This window comes from Telopea speciosissima, chromosome 11, assembly GCF_018873765.1.
Source record: "Telopea speciosissima isolate NSW1024214 ecotype Mountain lineage chromosome 11, Tspe_v1, whole genome shotgun sequence".
Classification (NCBI taxonomy): domain Eukaryota; kingdom Viridiplantae; phylum Streptophyta; class Magnoliopsida; order Proteales; family Proteaceae; genus Telopea; species Telopea speciosissima.
Genome location: NC_057926.1, coordinates 54,691,462 through 54,719,045, shown reverse-complemented (window position 1 = coordinate 54,719,045; position 27,584 = coordinate 54,691,462). Strand labels below are relative to the sequence as shown.

At 39.1% G+C, this 27,584-nt stretch overlaps 1 protein-coding gene and 1 pseudogene across 1 annotated transcript; both read right to left on the bottom strand.

The window, feature by feature from the left end:
- Positions 1 to 10,639: 10,639 nt before the first annotated feature.
- LOC122645378 lies at positions 10,640 to 17,634 on the bottom strand (annotated as a pseudogene).
- A 1,753-nt stretch (positions 17,635 to 19,387) lies between these two features.
- LOC122645377 (low affinity inorganic phosphate transporter 3-like) lies at positions 19,388 to 20,962 on the bottom strand. The gene has a single exon (XM_043838686.1). The coding sequence runs from the start codon at positions 20,957 to 20,959 to the stop codon at positions 19,388 to 19,390; it is 1,572 nt and encodes a 523-aa protein (XP_043694621.1). The 5' UTR covers positions 20,960 to 20,962.
- Positions 20,963 to 27,584: the final 6,622 nt, after the last annotated feature.

Below are 27,584 nucleotides of genomic sequence, written 5' to 3'. Positions count from 1 at the left end.
AAACTCACGATCTAGGAGTCCAATCACAAGGTCACTCTCTTCCCTTTTTGGGCTGGACTTTGACACCCATAATTTTGTGTATAAGCCTTATTGGGTCATTGATCCTTGAATCTTGATGTCCTCCTCCAAGTGCTCCACGACATCACCATGACCTAGTCCTTTGGATGACGTGAAAAAGGTTTTGGGGATTTATAAAGGGGTATTATGACCCTCTATTGTAAGGGGCAAACATTTATGACCATTGATGACTATATTTTTTTACACCCACGGTGTAGGAAAACTTTATCCAAAGTGATATATATAGCAAAGCCATCAGAAGTTAATCATATAGAGATATTTTTAGTAATAGATTTGCTATGTGTAACCACGGTTGGTTATAGTGAATTGTGACCATAGTAAATTTAAACTCCTCACAATAGGAGTTAGGCATTTTTCTTTATCATGTCAGGAGGTAAAAATGGTAGTATAAAAATTTATCCACCATACAATGATGTCATTACCCCTTTGCCTTATATGACTCACATGAGATCGTGTCAGCTTAGTGTAACCAGGCATGGTTTTATGGACAATATCATTTATAGGAAATTCGAGATCTTGAAAGCATAGTTTTGGATTATTTTATATTATAGCAATGACCAATTATGTTATTGTATTCCTAGCATGTGATTCAGATGGTAACAACTTTTGAGGACATTCGATGGCCATGGCCTTATTTTCATATGTTGATGGACATAAAAACATTTTTGAAAGAATTTTTGTATATTGGGTGGGCCGAGATCTTGGGTAATGATACCTTTATGTTTGTGGTTGCTTGGTTAGTAAAAAACAAGCTCAAACGGATAGAGATGGAAAGTTATTTTTAGGAGATTATACAAACTTAGTAAACTCTTTCTTTTAATATTTATTTGTTTCATAAAAAAAAATAAATTTGCCATTGGATTTAGAATATCATTCCGAGGTTCATGTTCAACCAAGACTTTTACTTCACATGAGATACCATTTCTGAAGTCACAATTGGCTCTCATGTTTTATAGTTAAAAAAAATTCATTCTCACCATCCTTCTTATTAAGCTTATCAAACCGGTCCATCTTCATTGTATGTGTCACTTATTATGGTTCAAGGAACCAGAATTGGATTGGTGGAATTGCATGATTCGAATCAAAAGTGTCGGTCCTAAATATCGATTCCAATCGATTCAACGCGTGGCATTTGACAAGTGAACAAGGAACCTTTGTTACTACATGTCAACAAAAGTTGTCCTATAAAAAAAAAGATGGGGTTGAGGGGGGTAGGTCACATAGATTTAATAGTTGTTTTGTTTTGCTCGTATTAAGGTCAAAATTCATAGAAAATATTTTCTTCCAAATTTAGAGTATGTAGATATACATTCAAAAAAAAAATATTAATTAGAAGAATAAAAAAACATTATTTATGAATCTTTGGATCAATTTGGTTCCTATAACCATCCACCATAAGTCAATCGCTTCTTCCTGTTCAACCACGCGATATATTTGACCATGCCATTTTCTTCGAACGTAACAATATCATTTCTTTGAGTTTTCCTGTCTTCTCTTCCTCATTTATTACAATTATTATTGAGAATATCATATTTAAAATCATAATAAATATTATTATTATGGAAATTACATACTCCTCTCTTACACTATGACTTAATTATGCATTCCTTCTTTGGATTTTTGCTAATTACATCCAAATCCTCTTTGGCTGATGGTGTTAGTCTGCTGTTAGTTTAAGTTTGGAAAAGACTATTTTACCCTTGTGCTAAAACATCAGTATAGAAGTACAATGCTACCCTTTATTCATCTTTCAACCCAAAACATCCATACCCTAGGGAGTAAAAACCGATGATGCTCACTTACCTTTCTTCTTCTTCTTCTTCCTGCACCTCTGCCTCCACCCCTGCTACTAGTCCTGCCTCCAATCCTCACCTTCTGCAACTCCCTACCCGCACTACTTATTTGCTCTCTCTCCCTTACCCCCACCCCTACTGCCTGTGCAATTCCTTAATGTGGTTCTATGTCACCTTACGATTAGGGTTTAGAAACAAGTTCAAATTCCAGAATCATTGAAAGGAACCAAAACCAGATTTCAAGAGAATTTCAATATGAGATGATCAGCAAGTCTGATGTGGACAATATTCTGGTCGAGTAAACTGTTTATCAGTGAGAATGTTTCAATCCCTAAATTTTTAGAACAATCCAATGGTGAAATTTCAGATTATGGAAGAATCCTTGTTGACGTATGAAATTGAAATTCTGACAGAAATCAGACTTTGATATGCATTTATTTCAGGGACTCATAATTGTAATACCGAAAAAATTTATCTAATGATTAGATAGCGAACTGAGACCACAACAGTTAATAGAAAACAGAATTTGGAAATCTAAGTCCAAAACTGAGAATTTGAAAAATCCTACTTAAAGAAGTTTTTCAGAATTTGATTGAAAGATCGAAGATTTTAAACCAGAATTGTAACTAGAACTAAAACAGGGATTCAGATTAGCAAATAAAGCTGCATTAGATAAAGAACTAATGTTGAAACAGGAAAAGAATTAAGCATAAAACTGAAACCAGAAAATCACAGGTTGTGCAGACCTGGATCTGATGTAGATGATAGAAAGAATAAGTAAAGATTTTTCAAAATCTGTAATTTTTTAATAGTTTTAATTCGGTAGACTAGAATCGGTTAAACTCCCTAATTATCCTGTCTCTGTAGTTTATCACAATCGGAGTTGCAGGAAAAGGGTTGCAAGAGGAGGAAGAAGAAGAAGAAAGAAGACAAGAACCCAAGGTTAGTTTGGGAATTATAAAAAATATTACTAAGCCATGTCACCACTTAACAGTCAAACGCTAACGACAGAGGTGTAATAATAATTTTTTGTAAACTAGAGGAGGCCGGAGTGTAATTGAAAATGCAGGGGAGGAATGTGTAATTAAGCCATGACATAAAGTTTTTTTTTTTTTTTTTGGTAGAAGACCATGGTATAATTGAATCCATCAATTAAAGAGAAAATATAAACTAGTTGTGACACATTAAAATCGTGATGTATCAGCTCCGGCCATTTGATAAATAGATTACGCAAACGCTGTTAAAAATAAGACCAACCTTATTGAACTGATCGATCATTCTTGGTTTTAATTGGTTTTTATAAACTGTTAATAGATCGAAGCAGATCAGACTGAAACTGAAAAAAATAATAATAAAATGAGATAAAACCGATAAAATTCAATAATAATAATAAATGAAAACCGAGACCATTAAAAGAAACTGATATAGCAAATCAAAACCATCCGGATATATACGGATCTTTATCCTCTCAATTACACTGCCTGTACTTGATGTCAAGTACATCTAACAGAGGAAGTAAAAATGATTATCCTACCCTCTGCCTGAACATACTGTCCGAGGTGGGATCCACGTGAGATCCTCTATTAGATGTATTTGACGTCAAGTACAGGTAGTGTAATTGAGAGGATAAAAATTTAATATATACCCATCAGTTTTCGTTTGATTTTGTAGATTGAACACTTTATTTGTCCGATTTAGTATGAAGTATGAACTGATATATTTTTAAAAAAATCTAAAAATCCAAACAAAACGTTGATTAAAACGAACTAAATCGATCGTTTGACACTCCTAAGCATCCTGTAGTAAGGGTAGTTTGATCTTACCAAAAAAAAATAATAATCAGGATAGTTTGGTAAGTTTACATCATAGACTCATAGTAAGAGTAGTTTGGCCATTTAAAATTTGGGCTTAGCAACAGATTATTATCCTCTCCAATTCCTAAAGCTTGGCAGTGTTAGGTGGAGATGTCGACACGTGGCAGCTCGGACATCCAACAGTCCGAGCTCATTACCGTTGGATGTTTGAGCTGTCACGTGTCAACATCTCCACCTAGCACTGTCGCACTGCCGAGCTTTAGGGAATTGGAGAGGATAATTTTCCCATTAGCAACTAACAGGATGCCTTGATGGGGTGTGACGGAGTGGACTGAAGTGTTACAAATTCTAGAGACACAAGGGAGGTTCGTGTATATTTTGGAAACACAAGGGAAGGTCACACACTTAAGGCAGACCTGGCTCTCCTCCAACTGTGGCTAAGGATGTCAAAATGGAGCCGAAACCGAATATCGGAACCAGAACCGACCATTTACGATCGAACAGCACCGCACCGCAGAAAAATTATCTGGTTTTGATTTTATAGGTTCTCTTCTCGGTTCGATTTTGATTTTCATTGCAAAACTGCAGTTCTAAACCAAATAAGAAACTGGAAAAACCGAATAGAAACCTATACCTCTTACTTTAATACTAACCCATGCATCAATTGGATTAATTAATTATATATAATTAATTTAATAAATATAATTATTGCATCAATATGAAACATAAAATATGTAAAATACCATGGGTAAACTATATATTATATTTGTTCAAGTATGAATTGAAAATTATGGATGATGTTAAAATGGATTAACAAAATTCTACTTTTTAATAGAAGAAATTGTTTGTTCATCATATGAGAGCGGAGAAGAAAAAAAAATTGGAAAAACAAAGACTAGGAAAGAAAAAGGACGGGTGAAGATGAAAAGTTATTTATTTTTATCACATAGGCATAGGAAATATGATGAGTGAGGGAGACTCGGAGAGAATGGGGAAACACAGGAATATAAAGGCCTTGAAGACCAAGGTTGTCTTCATTAGTATTTTCCAAAACGACACTATACAAACCGCATGTAAATCGGTTGTGAATCGGATAACGAAAATCGAATAGAAATCGATAAAATCGGACCGTATGCAAAACGATTCTAATTTTGACTGATTCCTATCCAGTTCGATTTTGATTTCACCTTATCAAAATATAAACCGCACCGCAACTGAACCAAATAACCAGAAACCGCACCGTTTGACACCCTTGACTGTGGCGGGAGCTGGAGGGTCCAGTCCATGAAACCCCCTAAAAAAGGGGGGGGGGGTTGGTCATTTAATAGGTGGGATCCACCAGTGAAATGACCAACCCACCCCTGTTTTAGCTGGGTTGGATTCTCCAGCTCCTCCCACGACTGGAGGAAATCCTTTTCCACTTAAGGCAAAACTAAGGGGAGGTCTGTGAAATTTACCCTTTTTTTTTAGGTAAATAGCATCTTGTAGTTTTCAATCATAATTTTTTTTATAGGACTTTGAAAGTTTTATATGTCTATATGGCCAGATTTATTAATATTAAAAAGTAAATTCAGTATTGGACTGCTGGAGTACAAAACAAAAAAAAAAAAAAAAAAAGTGGGTGGGGGTTTGGTTGAGGCACTTCTTAATACGATTATAGATTTGTACGAATGTACGATTATATAAATGGCCAAGGTAGAGAACTATATATATATAGATTTTTTTCTCATATGGATATATGCGAAACATGAGAAATCCCATCTGCTTCATGTGAATCATGCCTTATTAAGCCGTTGATCTATTCCACCCCTCCCCCAAGTAAGGGTGTCAATTTAGAATCGGAACTGGAAATCAAATCGAATTGAATACGCTGAATCAGATAAATTGATTCTAAATTTGATTTTGAAATAAACTATCTTAATTCGTTTCCGATTTTAACATAAGAACCGTCACTGAATCGAATAGGCTTCTAATAATATAATATATTAATACATTATAATACTAATATATTATAGTATATATTACTAATAATAGCATTTGATTTTAAAATACTACTATATTATGGTGTATGAACCAAGTATAGGATGTGAGAACCAAATGAGAATCAATTCTGTCAATTTTCAGAATTGATTCGATCAATTTTGGTTCACACCATCAGGCATCAGTCTCTTAGTCTCTTAGACCAAACTATAAAAACGGAAGCAAATACTTGGAACTGAATCAATTTACATCCTTAGCCCAATCCCAACCTTGGTACGAACCCCAATCCCAACCTCTAAGGTATAAGTTTATAGAACGATGAAATGAACCCAAACAGAATAAATTATAAGGTCATAAACAAATTTCAAAAAGCATTCTATAAATTAAAACAAAACAATGATTTTTTATTTCGTTTACATAAACATTTAATAGTCTATTCATTTATTTGGGCTTCATATTTAAATGAAATGACCAAAAAAAAGTTCATTACTTTGGTTTTAATATAGCCCATTACTGTCATGATATAAAGCCCATATAACAGTGTTTTAGTAAAGTCTATAAAGGGCATTGGAGTTAAGTGTGTTAAATGGTTTGGTTTCGGTTAAACGGTTTGGTTTGTTTGACTGCTTGAGGATAGAAATCGTAATCAGACCATTTAATTAAACGGTCTCATAATCAACATCTAGATTGTTTGGTAAACGATTTCGGTTAAATGGTTTTTAAATAGTTTTACACGGTTCGGGTTAGACAGTTTCTAGATAGTTTCATAAACCATTTACTAAGTCTAATTTACAGCTGCATTTTTTAATAGAAAATGGGGGCCTTTGGTAGTGCACATAACCATAAAGGAAGATGCATATAAAAATTTAGAATGAAATAGGAACAACGGAAGCCATGGTTAGAGATTCAAAATACAGAGACCCAAAAGCACATTACCGTACGAATCAATAGCTCTCTTGAAACTGAGGTTTTTAAATGGTTAGACAGTTTGGTTATAATCAATTTTAATTGGATTACACGGTTTGAAACCGTTGGATTAATCGGTCTAAAATAAACCGATCCAATTAAATAAAGGTGTCATTTCTAAAACCATAACCGGACCATTTAACTAAACGGCCTGCCGATTTTGGTTTAAATGGTTCGATTCGATTTTGGTAAATGGTTTCGGTTTGGTTTTGACACCCTTAATAGGAGTAAAGACGACTCATTACAATTGAATTCAGTGTAGGCCCATAAAACAATAAATGCCCATTACTTTTTTTTATTAAAAAGCGCAGTACGACAATGTACTAAGAAGCCCATTGTATGTGATTTAAATGGGATTACATGAAGATTAAAAGTAGACTAAAACACTTTTTGTCAGGGTTAGAAATTTCTGACCTTGAGTCAGGGTCGAGGCAAGTTAAGGTTGAGGCCTAGGGCTGAGCCCGACCCTGTTTAAAGTTATACTAGAAAATATATGTTGATATAATATATATATTATAAACTTTAAACGTGTCACATATATTTTGATATATAATACATTATATATGAATACAATAAATGATATAATATATTTTATTATAGTGTTATTTTATGTAAAATTGGTAATTTCTTCCCGACCCCACCTAGCCCATGCATATCCCTTGACTCCTGCCCCTTGACTCCTGCCCCTTGATCAAGGACAATCAGGGTTAGCGCAGCCCGACCCTGAGGATGGATCAGGATTGGATTTTTTAGGTCCTGAGTTAGGTTCGGGCCAGGCCTGGGCCCAGCTTAGGAGACTTAGGGTTGGGCATGGGTTTTAAAAAGCCCAGCCCAACTAGACCCAGTTGCAGGCTCACAAACACAGGAATACGGGAAAGTCCACTCAGCCCACAATGACATTGAAAATCCTATCCAAACCAATGCCATTGTGCACACTCTCATTAGCCTCCCGTATTGGTGCAGGGGCTACATTATCGGTTATTGTTCTCTTGCCCATAAATAAATAAACTTTCACCTCCTATACGATGGAGTGTTTGAAATAACATCAAAATGATGATTTCGTCTCATCTTGTGTCCCGTGTCCCCTGACCACTGTGGTTTGTCAAACCAGAGAATCCCTCTCCAATAAAAATTAGACTGTTGCCTGATCGCTTGGCCCATATACCAGTGTGGGGCCAATGAGAACACACATAGGGGCATCAACATGGATGTGGTGTTCATTTCCTCTGGGGGAGGTGGTAATTTTGCGCATTCCTTCATGCGACCAGCATTCTTTTTTCCTAAAATTTATTTGAATCCTGCTGCTTTTACTCCATAAATTAGACTGCACATGTACATTAAGCAAAGAACGCCTGAAACCAGATGCCGCAGACCCAAAAGTTGGCCCATCTAGCCCTGGAGGTCCAAAGTGTGGTATGAGCTGGGCTGCTCACTAACCTTCCTCCAGCCAAAGTGTGTATTTATCTGTTATGAAACATATACTATATCGTAAAATCTAATATGTGATAGGGAGAGGGCTCCATGAAAGGCAACGTTTGGGAACATGCATGGAAGCATCAATAAGGATGAGATTTTTGCCTTTTACAGAGGTAGGGCGATCATTTTGTGCCCATTTGTGTCTAGGCTCAGAACCACGCTGCCTTTCAGGGTTCATTTTTCTCACTTAATATTTAATATATCGTATATTAAATCATAATTTTTTATCGGGAGAAGATTCCCCACGATACCAGTTTGGGGAGAAACCTGCTTGTGACACCAATGACAATGTAGATAATGGTATAATCCACATGAGTCAGAATGTGAGAGACTGTGAAATTCAAACTGAAATAAGCTCAACATGGAGATAGTTTTCTCCAGAGTTTTCTATTTTCTGTCATCAACAACACAACCCATTCCAGTCCATTAATACTAGTCTATAGTCTACCCTATTTGGGTTTGCTATTTGGCCTACCTGATTGAACAAAGCCCAAGTAATAGGAAGGAGTTAACTAGAAAGGGAAGGGCATATATGGAACAAGAAGAGTATAACCAAGAGACAAAGAAAGAAATCGTATTTGTCTCTCTCAATACTCTGATCCAATCGACTTGAAATTGGGGCTGACATTTGAAAGTTATTTTTAGACGGCCATTGTTGGTTGCATATTTAGAGAGTTCTAGAAACAGAAGAAGATCCTCCTCCTCCTGGGGTTAGAGGTACCCTTCTCGAGCCAAGCCGATGAAGAATGGCGAGTCAGAGGTTTCGTTGATACAGTTCTATTGTAAGAGGGCAGAGTGCAAGATAGAGAGGAAAGAGATGTCAAAAGAGGGGAAAGAGAGAGAGAGAGAGAGAGAGAGAGAGAGAGAGAGAGAGAGGGGGGGGGGATGTGAGAGATCAGTAGCTAAAAAATTTAGGGTTTTTAAAAATTCGGGTGAAAAGTTCGCCAGAGTTTACAATTGTGGAATAAAAGTTCGGCTTTAAAATTCGGTTGCGTTTAAAAAGCCACGTATAAATATGAAAAGTTCTATCACTGGGAAAAAAGCGGACAAAAAAGCTGTACAAGGCAACTGGTTAGGATTCGAAAAATTCGGCAAAAAACAATAAATTGAAACGGCCGTGTACGTTTGAAAAAATCGTGTGAACTTTGAAAAATTCGGCAATGCTTTTACCAAATTTGGCTACCGTTTGAAACTACAGATACGCTCGTCGACATTATAATGAAAAATGAAAATCGTAGTGCTGAAACTCTTGTTTAGGCCCAAAATGTGAGCTGGGCCACACCTTGCGGCTTTCAGAATAATGAATTATGACAGCCCAAAGAAGCCCACAAACCAATCCATTGGATAAAATCCAAACGTACACGGCCGTTTCAAATCAAATGCAATCAAGAAACTACATCCGCGGACGTGAACCCTTTTGATAGTCTTAAATTTTTTGATCTTTTTTATTTTGTCACTTAGATGATTTCTTTCTGCCCTTAGATTTAATGTGCCATAGAACCCAGGAGTTTAATCATCCATAAAATTTCAGGAAACTCCTTAGACTATGGCAAACCCAAAACCAAATCCACAAATTATAGTAAAGATATAAGAACCAAATGCAACCTAATAGAAAATCTTACCTGGTTTCTAGATCTAGAAGTTAATGAATCACAGACAAATCAAGGACGCTCTTTTTCACATAGAAGAAGAAGAAGAATATCCAATTAAAGAAAATAAATCAGTCAAAGATTAAGCAATATTCTCGCCATCCCATTTTCTTCTTCAGACTCGGCATCACTGGATATTTTCTCAAGAGATTTTCCCATGGCATTCGGCACCAAGAACGTAAACACCATGCCCATGAAGTCGGTCATAGCAAGCACGAACAATGTGTTTTGAATACCAATAGCAGGTGCGTGCCCTAGCTCATTTTGAGCCATATTCATCTTTGAGTCTACGGCATACAAGGAGCCGAATGCCCTGACAATTGCCCCAACCTCACCACATGCTGCCGATATACCGCGGCAAGTTGTCCTAAATCTTGCCGGAAATATTTCTGCTGGCACCACAAAAGTTGTGGTATTTGGCCCGAAATTGGAAAAGAAGAAGGTGAACGCATACATGAGTACGAAACCATTCTGGCCCGTGAGGGATCCAAGGAGGGCGACACCAGTGATGGCTGCGTTTGCGTTGCCGGGTAACGTACCAGGATTGGGTGATCCAGGCCGGTGTGTAGTAATAAATGCGACCAAGCAATTTGGTGACGAGGGAAATACAGAAGAGGTCATAGGCGTCGGTGAAGAAACCCATATATACCAGCAATCACAATTGCAGTGAAGTGGTATAACTGGGTCTTCGCCGGCCACATCAAGTGCTTTAAGCACCTGTAGCTGTTCCCTAGCCATATATGGCCTACCCTTTTTCCTTTTCCACACAAAACGAAACTTAGGATGGATGGTTGGATGATCCATTCTCGAGTTTAGCCCAATCTGCCGCATACGAATTCTTGTGTGCAAGGAATGTTCATATACGTGAATGTACATGAACAATTCACAGCTGTTCCATCTGAACGGTTGTGAATCGTTCACTTAAGCTCACATTCACCCCTTTCGAATTCTTGGGCTGTGTGTACCGGAAAGTTTTGCTCATAATGAATATCTTTGTTTCATTCAAAGTCAAACCCCCAATCTAATAAAATGGAAGGGAATAGAAATATAGAAATCATGAAGAAAGATTCCCATCCGTTGGCACAACGCACATCGCCCCTGTGCCGAGACACAGGGGCACGCATAATGATCACTGCACCCCTGTATTTGGGCACAGGGGCAGCATGCGTTGCTCAATCAAGTGGCGTTCTCTTTCCCAAAAATCATATGAACTTTTAGTAAGCAGATATATATATATATATATATATATATATATATATTCATTTAGGAAAATATTAATCCAAAGAAGAGAGAAAAAAGAAATAGTATTTTTTTTACCAATAAAGTAAATTACTTGATTCCTAACGCCATAAGTCATTCATAGCAATTCTGAAAACGCCGCTATGTTTGTATTGTGAAAAGAAAAAGAAAACATAATGAATCAAAAATCATGATGATGCGATGATTAATTTATGTGTCTATCTCTCTTTTTAATTTTAATTTTTATCTTAACATCCAAACGTAGCCTATAGTTAAGGACAATTCCTTTCTTGAGTGTTTTTTTTTTTAAAGAGTTTTCTTGTTCTTCTCCTTTGTTATGATTAACAATTATTATTAATAAATAGTATTCATTATCAAATCATCAAAAACATCATCATCATCATTATTATTATTATAATTATTATTTCATACACAAAAAAAAAAAAAAAAATCTAATCAAGCTGACGGTTCTTTTTTTTTTTTTTTTTGATGAAAGTAGGAAATAACATACTATTAAACATTTGAAGTATTTACATTGCTACCATCTTGGTTACATGTCTGCCTTAGCAAGTGAATGAGCATACCCTATATACATATCACTTTTGCACAGGAATAGGACATTAGGAGCAATATCAGCTATAAACAAACAGTCAGTCTGTAAGCTGACGGTTCTTTTCATTGCCCACAGCGGAAGCATTTTCTCAAAAAACCATCTAGTGCTTTTAATTTTTTGTAACAAGAATTGTCATTAAAAAAAAAAATAAAACAGAATTTACAATTTTACATGGAAAATTTTACGTTGAAACAAACGGAGCCTAAGTTGAAACAGAATCCATCTACAAAGAGAAAATTACTACCAGTTGTGCCACATTGAATCTGTGATGTGGTAGCTTCGGCCATTGGTTGAAGGTATGTGTAGAAATTTTTTTTTTTGAATGATAAGCGGAGAATTGGCAACTTGTTAAAATTCAAAGCTAAATTTGTCCAATGTGATGAGCCCCTAATTCAATCATATACACTCCCCTCATATATTGTTGTATTGATATTTTGTAATTTCAACCACTCATTTTTTTTTTGCCCAGTTTTATTTGGGCAGAAAATTAGCTTGTGAGCTTGAGTGCTAGAGAAGCTATGCTCTAAGTATGCCCCACCCCCCACCCCCCACCCCCCACCCCGAAAAACAAAAATAAAAAAATATAAAAAATTTGCAATCTATTTCTCTTAATGTTTGTAAGCAAAATTAAACATTTTAAAAAATCCCACTTGTTTTATGTGATTCATGCCATACTAAGCTATTTATCTACTTGGTGGCGAAGTTTTATTTTAAATAAAATATGGGAGAGGGTTCCCTGGAAGATAGAGTGGCCCCCATTGAGAGCGTGCACAAAAGCATCAACAATGGATGAGATTTCAGGGGCGGGGCAGTCATTTTTTCTATATCTGGGCATATGGACGACACTACCTTTTAGGGTTCTTTGTACCTTAAAAGACAAAAAAATAAAAAAAGGGCATGAAAGTGTTTAATGCTAAGATTTAAACAGTGAATTATTTGGAAAGTTCTAAAAAATTTTGGACCCAATTCGAAAGCAAATATTTAACGATTCTTCAAAATTTTTGATCCAATTCGAAATTATTTGGAAAGTTATAAAAAATTTTGTGGAATTGGTGATAGCAGTATAGACATGATGCCAAGCTTAACCAGAAAATGGGTCCCAATTGATATCCCACATGGCCTTCAAATTTGGGGCATAAGGACGCCATGTCATCCTCAGTTGGCCTAATTGATTTCTTTAGCCCATGCAGCCTAGTTTGGTTGTTCTTTAGGGGTCATGATTCCTTCTGGTGATGATCCTTCATTATACGATTGGATCATGGGTTGGAGCAGTATTTTATGGGATAAAGGTACTCGCCGAATGGGAACTTCATTATGCTCTTTTATATACTAGAATCTTTGGAAAACACGAGATGATAATGTATTTGGCAGACAATGTTGGTCTCCACTTGAGGTTATTCAGACCTCTTTTCATGCTTTCCAAGAATTTTATGAATCTCAAAATTCTTTTGTTGTACAATCTCCATCGGTGACCCTCTCTTCATTAGCGGTTTCTGGGGAAATCTCACATCAGCCGAGGATGAGACAATTTTTTTGTGATGCTAGTTTGCCTCCTAGCTCTTCTACCGGTGGTGTTGACATTATTTGCTTGGATTTTTTAGGCCGACCGATTCATGCTGTATTAATTCCAATGAGTTTTGAGGATATTGCTACAGGGGAAGCTATGGCTATCCGTTCTTCTTTATTGGAGTGCATATCAAAGGGCTATGACAATGTTGTTAATTATTGCGGTCTATTTTGTCGGTGAGGGTTGAAAAGCTTCTTAGCAATCAGATTTTCATCCATTCCATCTTGAACTTGTAGGGCTCATGAGATACTCCCAAAGAGAATCGTTTTTGGCTGCTTCTCTACACAGGCGCTGTTTCAAATCACAGACCATAGGGTCTACCGATATGGTTCGAATCTGACCATACATTTCAAAGTTTAAAACTTGAAATAGTTCTATTCACAAGATCGGAATTTTCTTTGGCGTCCACCGTGAGTGACACTGCATCCAATCCACATCACCCTGGCTATTCTTCTATGCAGCACGATGTACTAAGACTCGGTACACCATCGATTAAGATAGCTCTTACAGAAATCTTCTCCACGGTGAGTTGTTGTCTGTTATGTTCTTCAATCTCACCCACTCAAATGGGATTGGCCAACGTTGCACAATCCTGGCCACACAAAATACGATTCAATACGTGCATGCATAACTCTTTCTCAATGCACTTCAGTCAATCATAATACCTGAAATAGAATCTATGCCATAACTTCTTTGATTTAGCTCCGATTCGTGACAATGAATACTACCAATATAAATTGGTCATATCAGTAAGAACCTTATTGTTTTTTTTTTCTGAGGGAAGCCAAAAGCAATTCGGACTGTCAAAAATGCCCTTTATTTTCAAGTGCCAAATGGGAATCACTGTAACTTCACCATCCGAACTAGGAATTGCGCAATTCTAGTTGCATTTCGAAAAGTACTCGACGAACTACAATTCTCATGTACAGTCCAAGACCCAGATCATCTCATAGGCCCTCAAAAAGTACCAAAGAAGCTGCTGCCAGTGCAAAAACCTTGTGAAATCAAAATTTTTGATGAATCTAGCCTTCACCCGAGATTGTCCTAGGTGGCCAAACACTGTATAACATTGAAATGGAGAGTTACATATTGCTACATAAATCTGGATGCTCCTGCATCACTGCCAACATGTCATCACTGTTAAATAACCAAAATACCCCTGAATTGTATCAACACTCAATAGACCTTTGTGACTGACATAATCATCAAAACACCCCTATATGATGACTGTAACCTATCTAGGCCATATATATTCTATAAAATTATCGAAATATCCATGTACTACAGTCCATACTTGTAAATGACAGAAATACCCCTGGATGACTCCCAATCATCATAAGACCTTTGTGTACACTTTAAAACCCCTGTAATGGTGTTACTGCCACTGTGAACATACATACAATATAAGAACTACTAGGGATGTTGGGAATATTGTCCAATCACTACCTGTGCTGCCAGAAAGCTGCCAACTCATCCAGTATGATGCTTGAATTGTCTTGACCACTATAACTGCCACTCTGCTAACTAAAGTGCACCAAGGTGCAAGATGTTGACAATAACAACAACACACATGTACTCTGTTGATAACAATGACAACCAACACATAGGCAATATCATCTGGGCTCGGTGTTCAACTAGGTCTTATATTCTTATTTATCTGTACGTAGCTTTAACCCATAGCATTATTAGGCATCAAGATCTCTAGGAACATCGAACCATTCCACATATATCGTTTGTTGATTATTTTATCCTCTTTGGACTAGCTACATCTCATGAATCTAGAGCTCTTCGTGACCTTATTGAAGCCTTCTGTAAACATTCAGGACATGTTATCAAAACCAATAAGACTATTGTCCAATTTAGACCCCACATACCATCATCTCTCAAAATATTGTTATTGGAGAGGTTCCATTTCTCATCCTCCTCAACCTAGGCCATTTACCATGGTATATCACTTTTAACTTATGCTTGTCTCAAAAATCACCACAACAACGGTCTTCTTTTTCGAGTCAATTCAAGGTTGAAGGGTTGGAAAATAAAGTTTCGTATTTGTGCTTGTAAACAAGTCCTTATCCAATCAACTCTTGCAGTCATGCCGCAGTACTTCATGTCCTTCTAACTTCCTAAATCTACTCTCACCAGTCTAGATTCCATGAGTAAGCAGTTTTCTAGTGTTCGACACTGCATTTTGACACCTTAGGAGATCGTCTTGACGATGATGATTCAGATCTAGCTTGCTCCTATGGTGATAATGGCACAAATTATCAAATTGCCCCCCACCCTACTTTATGCACCCAGAACACCCAAACTATCTCAAATAGAACCAAGGCCCTTAGGATAACCTTATTTAACCATTTTAAGATGTTACGTGAAATTTCACCAAATTCCAGTACTATTTGAAAAATGATCATTTTGCTCGGTTTGAGCCAAGACTCTCCATCTGGAACTGGGACATTATGTCCTCTTAAAATGTAGTCCCTCCTACACAAAGGAGGGAGTCCTCTTGATATGTATTAGTTTTTCTTTTTTACTTTCTAAGCGGGTGCTCCGGTTTGGGGCTAGTGAAATATACTTGTACTCACCACCGAGTAGATAGGGAAGTTAAACGCAACAAATCTAATGGAACAGTTTAAATATTTACTTTAGAAAGAAGGAAATAGCTCTTAAAAATTAACTAAACCGCAAGCAAAACAACAAAAAGCGACTATGGAATGGGAAAAAAAAAAAATCAATTAAAAGAACAAGAAATTATAGAACAAAGAAAGAACATGATGAAATTCGACAACAGTTGAATGAGAACTCAAGCGCACACAAATCAAGGGTGCCCTTCTTCACATAAGAATAATTAAGCAGGGCATACACATTACAAAAAGAAATTAGTTAAGGATTAAGCATTCTCCTCCATCCCATTTCCTTCTTCAGACTCGGCGGCATCACCGGAAATTTCCTCAAGAGATTTTCCCTTGGCATCGGGCACCAAGAACGTAAAAATCAATCCCAAGAAGTCGGTCGCAGCAAGCAAGTAAAATGTGTTTTGTATACCGGTACCAGCAGGCGTGTTCCCTGCGGCATACGCGAAGCCGAATGCCCTGACGATTGCCCCAGCCTTGCCACATGCTGCCGATATACCATGGCAAGTTGACCTAAACCTCGCTGGGAATATTTCCGCCGGCACCACAAAAGTTGTGGCATTAGGCCCGAAATTGGAAAAGAAGAAGGTGAAAGCATACATGACCACGAAGCCAGCTTGGTGCCCAGGAACCTTCCAGTAAGTGTAAGGAATGGCAAGTCCAAGCATGAAGGCCATCATGAAGAAGAAACCCATCAATTGAATTACAAACCTACCAATGTAATCAATGAAAGCGACCGTAAACCAGTACCCAGGAATGGTATCACAAAGAGCAATGATGGTTTGTGCCCTCGCAATCATGTACATCTCTTAAATTGCACTCATGGTCTGTGGAGCAGGGAGCCAATTCACTGCGGTGAAGATGTCCTTCTGGAACAGACTCTGACTGTAAAACGCAATGTCTAGGAAGAACCATGTTGTGGAGGTTCCAAGTAAGTGAAGCCCATGTCGACGAAGGAATTCTTTAGAGAAAAACCCATATGAGTTGGAGGCCGACATTGCCATCCTCTCCACTTTGTCTGGCTCTGCTTCCAACTCCACTTGCAACACAGTCACCATATCCGCAGCGGCCTTTTTGGCATTCCGGGCGACGAGGGCGGTGTAACGAGCGGTCTCAGGCATCTTCATACGCCAATAGTAAGTAAGTGCTGCAGGAAGGGCACCCACCATCAATATTATTCTCCAGGCATAGTCGGCCTGTGGCACAGTGGAGGCGGCTGCGTTAATGTCGTAAGCCGGAGCAGGGTAAGAGGCGTTGAATGCTGAAGAAACGATGAGAGCAATGATTCCACTGAATAACTATCCAAAGCCTTGCATGGCGAAGACTGCAGCAATGAAAGCACCTCGGGTCTTCTTGTTAGCATACTCGGACATTATGGTAGCTGACAATGGGTAGTCACCTCCAATGCCGAAACCTAACCAGAATCTGAAAAAACATAAGGTAGCCACCACTCCTTTGGCGCTGGAGCCAAAGAAAAGGCTAGAGGCAATAAAGCAGATGACCATGAGCATAAGTGTGACACCATAGACACGCTTTCGACCCATCTTGTCACCGAGCCAGCCAAAGAAGAGCTGGCCGGCTAGGGTGCCAACGAGGGCCACACCAGTGACGGCTGAGTTAGCACTGTTGGATAATACACCAGGGGTAGTTGATCCAGGTGTGTAGTAATAAATGCGACCAATCAATTTGGTGATGAGGGAAACACAGAAGAGGTCATAGGAGTCGGTGAAGAAACCCATACCAGCAACCACAATTGCAGTGAAGTGGTATAACTGGGTCTTCGCCACATCAAGTGCTTTAAGCACTTGTAGCTCTTCCCTAGCCATGCTTGCTACCTTGCTACCTCTCTTCTCAGACGATGGATCAGTTATTGTTTTGTTGATAGCCTTCTTCTTGCAACAATCACTTAGAATGGTATGCTTTTATAGTAATTGTTGCAGAGTTCTAATTGATTGGATGTGCGCCTCCATGTACGGAATATGCTGCTTCATAAGTCAACTTATAGGATCATCATCTACAGTCGGTGCAACTGCATGATACACCCGTTTCTTTATAATTTAGCGAGTTTAGTTTTTTCGTACGTACATGAAAGAGGCAACCAATTGGTGCCCTTCACATGGTGCTTATTTAAGAATTTACTTGCACCTGTACATTCCGTGCAGAGGAATAGAGGATCCATTCTTAAATTCAGACCAATCTGTCGCATACAAATTCTTGGGTCGTATGTACTGGAAAGTTTTCTCTTTCAGAGTCAAACCCCAACCCCTCCAATCTTGGTTAAACAAATAAAAAAACAAAAACAGTAGAAATATAAAAATCATATTAACTTTTGGTATGTAGATATTCATTTAGGCTGTCTTGTTTACCATAAAAAACATTTAAGCTCTGTTTGTTTCGGTGTAAATTTCTACGAATCACTAACAATTCGCTACGTATCCATTTGGTTCATCCAAGTTAGATTGAAGTGCACACCTGATCCTTGATCTAGTGGTTTTGGCAATGCTCACTTAAGAGCTTGCTCGAGGGTTGATCAATAGATCAATTCCTCTCAATGTGCACCAATCAAGTATTAATTTCATGTTTTCCAAGAAATGTGTGGTCCTCTTGGGCCCCATTCTAGTTCTAGTATACCCCTAAGTGGGCCCCTTGCAATTAAAAAAAATAAGAGTTGGATTGAAGCACAAAAACAAAAAGTGAGGGAAAATTACTCTCTCCAATTCCCTAAAGCTCGGTAGTGCTACGTGTAGATGCTGATATGTGGTAGCTCGGACATCCAACGGTGTGCTATGTCAAGCTCGGACAGTTGGATGTCTGAGCTGCCATGCGTCAGCATCTCTACCTAACACTACCGAACTGTCAAGCTTTAAGAATTGGAGAGGATAATAATCCAAAAGTAGGGTGAAAAAAGAGTTATCCATGACACTTTGGCATGTGCCATGGTATGTGACATGACATACAATGATAGCCCTTTGGTGAAGAACTGATTAAATTAAATGTATAAGTTGTAACCATCAAACATTCTAACATTGAATCTATCATCTGTCTTTCATTTATTTGTTTATTTAGTTAATTTTTTTTGGATTATAAACTGTAACTAGTCATGTGGTTTCTATGCCTAGACATAGGATTGTATGAAATTTGGTAAGCAAAATGGAGGTGCGTAAGCAACAGGTGGAGGGTGGCTTGAGGGAGGGGGGAGGGGTTGGGAGGGTCTTGTAAAAATCTAGTTGAAAACAATTTTAAGTAAATACCTAAGGATATAGTGTAATGACCATATGAATAGGTTGCCCAGTCCTATACCTAGTTGAGAATGATTTTAAGTGAAAAGCTAAGGACATCCATAGCCCATCAATAATTACACATAATATATAAACTAAAAATTAAATTAAAAAAATTCAGGTTTGATGAACACATAACTAAGAATGCATACGACATATATTATGCCACAAATGAAGCTCATAAGATATTGAAATATCTTACGAAAGAGAACAATGTAGTTCACATAGAAAACAAAGAAAAAACATTACAACCATATAGGAATAGCATAAAAAAAAAAAAAAACATCCACGGATTTATGAAGGATTAAGCAGAAACAGTCTCCTCCATCCCATTTCCTTCTTCAGACTCGGCGGCATCACCGGATATTTCCTCAAGAGATTTTCCCCTTGCATCGGGCACCAAGAACGTAAAAATCAATCCCAAGAAGTCGGTCGCAGCAAGCAAGTAAAATGTGTTTTGTATACCGATACCAGCAGGTGCGTTCCCTGCGGCATACACGAAGCCGAATGCCCCGACGATTGCCCCAGCCTTACCAGATGCTGCCGATATACCATGGCAAGTTGACCTAAATCTCGCTGGGAATATTTCCGCCGGCACCACAAAAGTTGTCGCATTAGGCCCGAAATTGGAAAAGAAGAAAGTGAACGCATACATGACCACGAAGCCAGCTTGGTGCCCAGTCTTCCAATAAGTATAAGGAATGGCAAGTCCAAGCATGAAGGCCATCATGAAGAAGAAACCCATCAATTGAATTACAAACCTACCAATGTAATCAATGAAAGCGACGGTGAACCAGTACCCAGGAATGGTACCACAAAGAGCAATGATGGTTTGTGCCCTCGCAATCATGTACATCTCTTGAATTGCACTCATGGTCTGTGGAGCAGGGAGCCAATTCACTGCGGTGAAGATGTCCTTCTGGAACAGACTCTGACTGTAAAACGCAATGTCTAGGAAGAACCATGTTGTGGAGGTTCCAAGTAAGTGAAGCCCATGTCGACGAAGGAATTCTTTAGAGAAAAACCCATATGAGTTGGAGGCCGACATTGCCATCCTCTCCACTTTGTCTGGCTCTGCTTCCAACTCCACTTGCAACACCGTCACCATATCCGCAGCTGCCTTTTTAGCATTCCGGGCGACGAGGGCGGTGTAACGAGCGGTCTCAGGCATCTTCATACGCCAATAGTAAGTAAGTGCTGCAGGAAGGGCACCCACCATCAATATTATTCTCCAGGCGTAGTCGGCCTGTGGCACAGTGGAGGCGGCTGCGTTAATGTCGTAAGCCGGAGCAGGGTAAGAGGCGTTGAATGCTGAAGAAACGATGAGAGCAATGATTCCACTGAATAAGTATCCAAAGCCTTGCATGGCGAAGACTGCAGCAATGAAAGCACCTCGGCTCTTCTTGTTAGCATACTCGGACATTATGGTAGCTGACAATGGGTAGTCACCTCCAATGCCGAAACCTAACCAGAACCTGAAGAAACACAAGGTAGCCACTACTCCATTGGCTGTGGAACCAAAGGAAAGGCCAGAGGCAATAGAGCAGACGACCATGAGCATAAGTGTGACACCATAGACACGCTTTCGACCCATCTTGTCACCGAGCCAGCCAAAGAAGAGCTGGCCGGCTAGGGTGCCAACGAGGGCCACACCAGTGACGGCTGAGTTAGCGCTGTTGGATAATACACCAGGGGTAGTTGATCCAGGTGTGTAGTAATAAATGCGACCAATCAATTTGGTGATGAGCGAAACACAGAAGAGGTCATAGGAGTCGGTGAAGAAACCCATACCAGCAACCACAATTGCAGTGAAGTGGTATAACTGGGTCTTCGCCACATCAAGTGCTTTAAGCACTTGTAGCTCTTCCCTAGCCATGCTTGCTACCTCTCTTCTCAGACAATGGATCAGTTATTGTTTTGTTGATAGCCTTCTTCTTCTTCTTCTTCTTGCAACAATAACTAAGAATGGTATGCTTTTATAGTAATTGTTGCCTTAGAGTTCAAAGTCTCTCTCTATTAATCAAGAGGATCTGGACCTCCATGTACCGAATATGCTTGTTAATAAGTCAACTTAAAGGTACATCATCAACATTCGGTGCAAGTGCATGATGCACGTACATACATATACTTGGGTTGTGTGCTGAAAAATTTTCCCCCATGATAGAAGCCTTTATCTGTATCAAAATCAAACAGCAAGAACAAGGGAGAGCCAAACTTGGTTCCTAAAACCATTAGCCATTCATACCAATCCTGCCATCTCCAATCTTCTATCTCTGTTAAGGACAATCTCTTTCTTGACTCTTTTTGTTTTTTTTAGAGTTTTCTCCTCCTTCATGAATAACAATTGTTATTGATAATAGTATTCATAATCAAATCATCACCAACATCATCATTATTATTATTTCATAAAAGTAATCCAATTAATCTAATGGTTCTTTTTATTTTCCATGAAGGAAGCCTCTCCTCGAAAAACCACCATGTTTGGTCGTCAAGAAATGAAAAGAAAAGAAAAGTAAAAAACATTATATGACAAAAATCATGATGACACAATAATTGATTTATGTGTCTTATCTCTCTCCTCAAATTCTCAATTTTTTCTTTTCTTTTTTATCCATTTATTGCCAACCAAACATAGTCCTAATTTTTTGTATTTTTTTATTAATGAGAAATGTCAAAAAAAAATAAAAATAAATAAATAAATAAATAAATAAAAAAAATCTAGAATGCAAAAATATGATTCATCGTCATCGAAAGAAGTTTTTACTTTTTAAAATTCAAAGCTAAACTGAGCCCTTAGTTCAATCGTACATTACCCTCATATATTGTTCTATTGGCATCTTATAATTTCAAACCACCCATTTGTTTTTATCCATTTTTCATGACTTTGATTTTTAACATTTTTGAAAGTTTTATTTGACTCTATGGGCAGGTCTGTTTGTGGAGAAAATTAGCATTTGAGCTTGATTACTAGAGACTCATGCCTTCAACTATTTTTTTTGGGGGTCAATTTCTCTTAAAGTTTATACGCAAAACTAAACAGGAAAAAAGAAAAAAAAATCCCAACTGTTTTATGTGATTCATGCCATATTAAGCTATTGATCTACTCCATGCCAAATTTTTTTTATAAATAAAAAAAATGAAAAAAGAAAATGAAAGGGTTTAATGATTTTTTTTGGGGTGAATAAAATCATTTATTAAAAGAAAAAAAGAAGCACTAAATACAACAGCCCAAAGGGAAACAAAAGGCCAAGCCCCAAATAGAAAACATCACTAAGAGGATAACAAAGCCGAATTTGAAAACCCCAATGCAAGAAGAAACAATATGCCGATTGTTGGGACAATCAGAATCCGATTCATGAAGGTGGTTAACTTTAGATTTGACATTAAACTCAATAGCACTCCAAATTTGATTATGAGTACGGGAGGTGGAAGTCCATCTGTGTTTGTTCCTTTCCCACCAGATGTGGTAGATCGAGGCACAGAAAATCATCTTAACAGTGTAATTGTAGATTGACTTACTTTGAACTCCTATCTAAAATCTCAGATATTTCTGTTACTTGTAGAAACTGCGTCCTTGGTTCCAGTTGGAGCATTCCTATGATCCTATCTCTTTCTTGGTTGTAATTCCCCCTAGCGGCCTATCCAATTTGTGCAACCCTTCCTTCCCCCGTCTAAAATCGAGCACACAAACTCAATCACGGTTGGTGACCAACACTGCTGGCATACATACGTACATAGACACCCCAACCAGACTGTCAAAGGCTCTACCAGGTGTGTACACCCATCATGCAGAAAAACACTTCTAACAAAAGCAAGCAAGCATCCACAACACAAAGAAATACATGCTTCGGCAGTTTGCCTACATGCACGGATTAATGGTCACTCAAACCTCAGCATCTACTCATTACTAATTTTTCCAGTATGAAACTGAGAGGTCGCACTCACGACAAATGATGTTGCAGTCACACCTATGACTCAGGACATCTAACCTGCTCCAATCGCTAAATATAGGTAAAAGAGTATTACCCCAATGGTTTTTCAGCACTCACTACTAACCTACACTATATCCATATGCAACTGGACAACTTAATAAAAATAGTTGGGCTTATGTGAATGCCCAATAATGTCAAGCACAACATCAAAATGACATGCCAATTGGTAAGAAATGCTCACAACATGCTATGTCTCTGATCATTGTTTGTTCGGAGATGAACTGGGATGACTGCTGGCTTACTGGAATCTTCAACTCCTCCCAAATAGATGGAGAACTAAAATCTTCAAGTGTGCTCAATCATTGGTGTCTTGGAGTGGTTCCTGGCATTGTAGAAAACCACAGCTCAACTCCCCTTTCTTCTCCTTCTTCCTTTTCTTTTCTTTTCTCTGCTTTTTTTCCCCCTTTCCATTCTTCTTTCTTTCTTTCCTTGCTAAACTATCGAACAGTGATCGCCACTGGGGTGGGGGGGGGGGGAGGGGGTGAATTAGTGGGCTCGAAAACTTTTTCCTTTAACAGGTTCATCTCCTAGTTCACCTGATGATATCTTCAACACTCACCAAAACCACCCACATAGTCTCTCAAAAAGTATACAGGCACACAACCACACTCTAACTAGCAATCCTGTCTCAGTCTCATACAACCACAATCACTGATATTGCTGCCAAGAGCTTCTAAACAAAATGCTGCCTGGAGCTGATGCTATCACACAATATTGGCACTCAACCACACACACTGCTGGAAACCTTCACTACTAGTACATATGATCACACAGAGTCGTGTATACACTCCATCCTGACTGTCAAAGGCTCTACCAGGTGTATACACCCATCCTGTAGAAAACACGACTAACAAGAGCAAGCAAGCATCCATAACACATAAAAATACGTGCTACGACAGTTTTCTTACGTGCACAGAGTAATGGTGTTCACGTTTAACCACACACACACACGAGAAAGACGGCTCAAGATTTAATGTGGTTCGGTCTTCCTTGAGATAGAAGCCTACGTCCACAGTTCAAATCCCTCACTCTCTCATTGAATTAGAGGGAGGGTGTTCTTCTTCCTTAAATAAAGATTGATACAAGTGATAGGATAAGAACGAACAGCTAGCAGGATCAATAGGATCATGGTTACATCTTTTAGAATCATGATAATCCTTATCAACAATATTCTCAGGATCATAACTATCCTTATTAACCAGATTTTCTGCTTTATCTGGAACACTGATTTCGCTAACAAATGGTCACTCAGACTTCAGCATTTACTCTTTTTTTTTTTGCTAAAAGATCATTGTATCAAAGAGAAAAGAGAAAAATAAACAGCACAACCACAAGAAACAGCTGCTACCCCAAACACACAGGGGAGCTACATACAATTACCAGAACCGATATCTTGACCGCCCCATGGCGTCCTGAGCCAAATGTTCCTCAATGTGTCTAGGAAGAACACAGTTGGTCACTGAAGAACCTAATTTCGCTGTCTGTTTGGCCAAGCAGTCTGCAATTGGATTTGCCTCCCTGAAACAATGAGTTATTTTCCAATTACAAGAGTCCAAATATGGTTTGAGAACCATCCATCTCTGGCGAGCAAACCACGGGTTGTTCAAGGACTGTATAGACAAAACCACTGAAGCCGAGTCGGATTCAATCCATAGCTCTCTAAACCCCATCTCCCTGGCACTGAAGAGACCTTCAAGAAGGGCGTCATACTCTGCCACATAACTACTAGAGATCCCCATGTATCTGCTAAAAGAAAAGACCACTTGCGCTTGGTGATTACGGAAAACACCTCTCACACCCGCCCTACCAGGGTTCCCTATAAAGCTACCATCAATATTTATTTTGATCCAAGTAGGTGAAGGCTTACACCAGAATACCTCAGATATTTCATTAGAAGCCGAGGTAGAAGTATCCAGACCTAAAGCTCTGACGCATCTCAGGTCTTGAACTGTCTTGACTCCCTTAATCACCATCTTACATTCCTTTAATTCTCCCTTAATGGACTCAAGAATCTGCCTTTGGCTGCGAAAACAGTTCTCAAAGCACCTTCTGTTCCTCTCCTCCCAAAGAAAAGCGCAGGTCACAACAGCACCAACAGCCCAAGGTTCCTTCACATTCGTACAACGCTGCTTTCTTTTCCACCAGACCCAAAAATTAGCAATGGAATCTGGCTGGTTCCAAACAATGCCAAACCAACAACAAAATTCACCCCACACAGCATTACTAAATTCACAAATGAAGATCAAGTGGAGGGCTGAATCGCACTGCTTCTTGCACAGCATGCATCTGAAAGCTAAACTAACACCCCGTCTCTGATATTCTTCCCCTGTGGGGAGCTTCTCATGCGCTAATCTCCACCCAAAAATTGCAAGGCGAGGCTACAGATTTTTATGCCACACAAGCTAACTCCAAGGAGCTTCCGAACCCTTCGATCTCAACTCTTCCCAAGCCGACGCAATCGAGAAAGCACCCGACTGCGAAAGGCCCCAACAAACCGAATCCTCCACGTCATAACTAGGGATTTCAGTGCACTTAATCTCTTTGAACAGTTCGATCAAGGCAGCTGATCTGACCGTAGGAAGCCTCCATCTACCCGCCTCAATAAAATCACCTACTCTGGTCCCCTCGTTCCTGAAAAACTCATCGTCGAGCCTGGTCACTTCTTTAAGAGATTTCTGCCCCAATCAAATATCCGATCAAAATTTAATCTTCTTGCCGTTCCCCAAGATCCAGCGTTCATTAGCAGCCACAAAGCTCCACATCCTTCTAACACCTGGCCATATAGAAGAAGCCCTATACCTTGGCCGAATATTACCCCACTTATTAACAAAGCGGTGGCGTAAAAAGGTGCTAGAAATAGAAGCATCATTTCTGATTTTCCAGGTTAGCTTACTAAGCATGGCCATATTAACATCCCTGAGGCGCCTGATCCCAAGACCCCCTTCATCCTTAGGTTTGCAAATTTTATCCCACCCTATAGTAATGGTCTTAGTAGTCTCCGCATCGCCAGTCCAGATAAAATTCCTCATCCATCGCTCCAAGGTTACAATCATAGACGATGGCCACCATCAGTACACTGAGAAGCTATGAATAGGCATGCATGACACCACAGATTTCACAAACTCAACTCGCCCCGCTATCGAGAGGAGTTTACCTTTCCACCTAGCCAGTCTACTGCGCACTCTGTCAAGCACCGACAGCAGCATATTTTTTCTTACACACCCTTTCAAAATTTCCACCCTAAGGTATTTAGTTGGGAAGTTACAGATTGGCATCTACAGCACCTCCACGATTGCCTGGCGTCTCTGAGTAGGGATGGAACCTAAGAAAAGTTTGGTCTTTTCAAAATTAATGCGCTGCCCAGAGAAAATCCTTAAGGTTCCTTACATAACTGATAGAAGCATTAGTGAAAATAAAAATATCATCTGCGAACAAGCAATGTCCCGACGTTCGCACCCCCTTAGGGCCATGAAGAGATTTAATACTTTTATTCTCCAGCAAGGCAGATAACCCCCTATAGAGAACCTCCTCCGCAATAATGAAGATCATGGGAGAAATAGGATCCCCTTGACGCAATCCCCGTTCAACACCGAAGAAGCCTATCGGTCCTCCATTCACAAGAACCAAAATTCTCGTGGAGGAGAGAAGAATCCGCAGCCAGTTAATCCATCTTTCTGAAAAACCAAAATTTTGCAGCACCTTAAAAATAAAATCCCACTAGATCGTGTCATAGGCCTTTTGGATATCGATCTTCAACCCCAAACCCCCTCCTCTGACAGCCGTAGGCATCAAGTTGGCAAGCTCTGACCCTAAAGCAATGTTCTCATGGATAATCTTCCCCTTCTGAAAAGCCCCTTGCTCCTCCGAGATCAGCCTAGGGAGGACTCCTTCCAACCTACGCCCCATAATTTTGGACAAAATTTTACAGAAGAAATTCCCCATACATAGAGGCCTAAACTTATCTAGAGACGCAACACCATCAACCTTGGGAATCAAAGCTAGAAAGCAGTTATTAATCCCCGCAGGGATAAGGCTACAGGTAAAAAAAGAAGCTCACATCTCTACACATATCCGAACCAATCACCTCCCAACACGCTCTAAAAAAAGCACCTGGGTAGCCATCAGGCCCTAGAGCACTGTCCGCATCCAAATCCCACACAGTCGCCCGAATCTCTGATTCACATGGGACTGAGTCCAACCAAAAAATATCTACATCCTCCAGCACCTTGGGAACACAATCCAGAAGATCCGCATGCTCTGTCACATCCATCGCCTTATGAAAATTCTCAAAAAACTCCACCACATGATGCTTAATCCGATCCTGATCAATCAGCACCTCCCCATCATCCTTCTTCAAGGTTCGAATGGTATTTCTCGCACGCCTCAATTTCGTAGAGAGGTGGAAGAACTTACTGCATCTATCACCCAGATTCCTCCTTTTTACCCTGGATTTCTCTGCCCAAAGCTTCTCATACCCCTCCATAACCCTAGAGTAAGCCATTTTTGCAT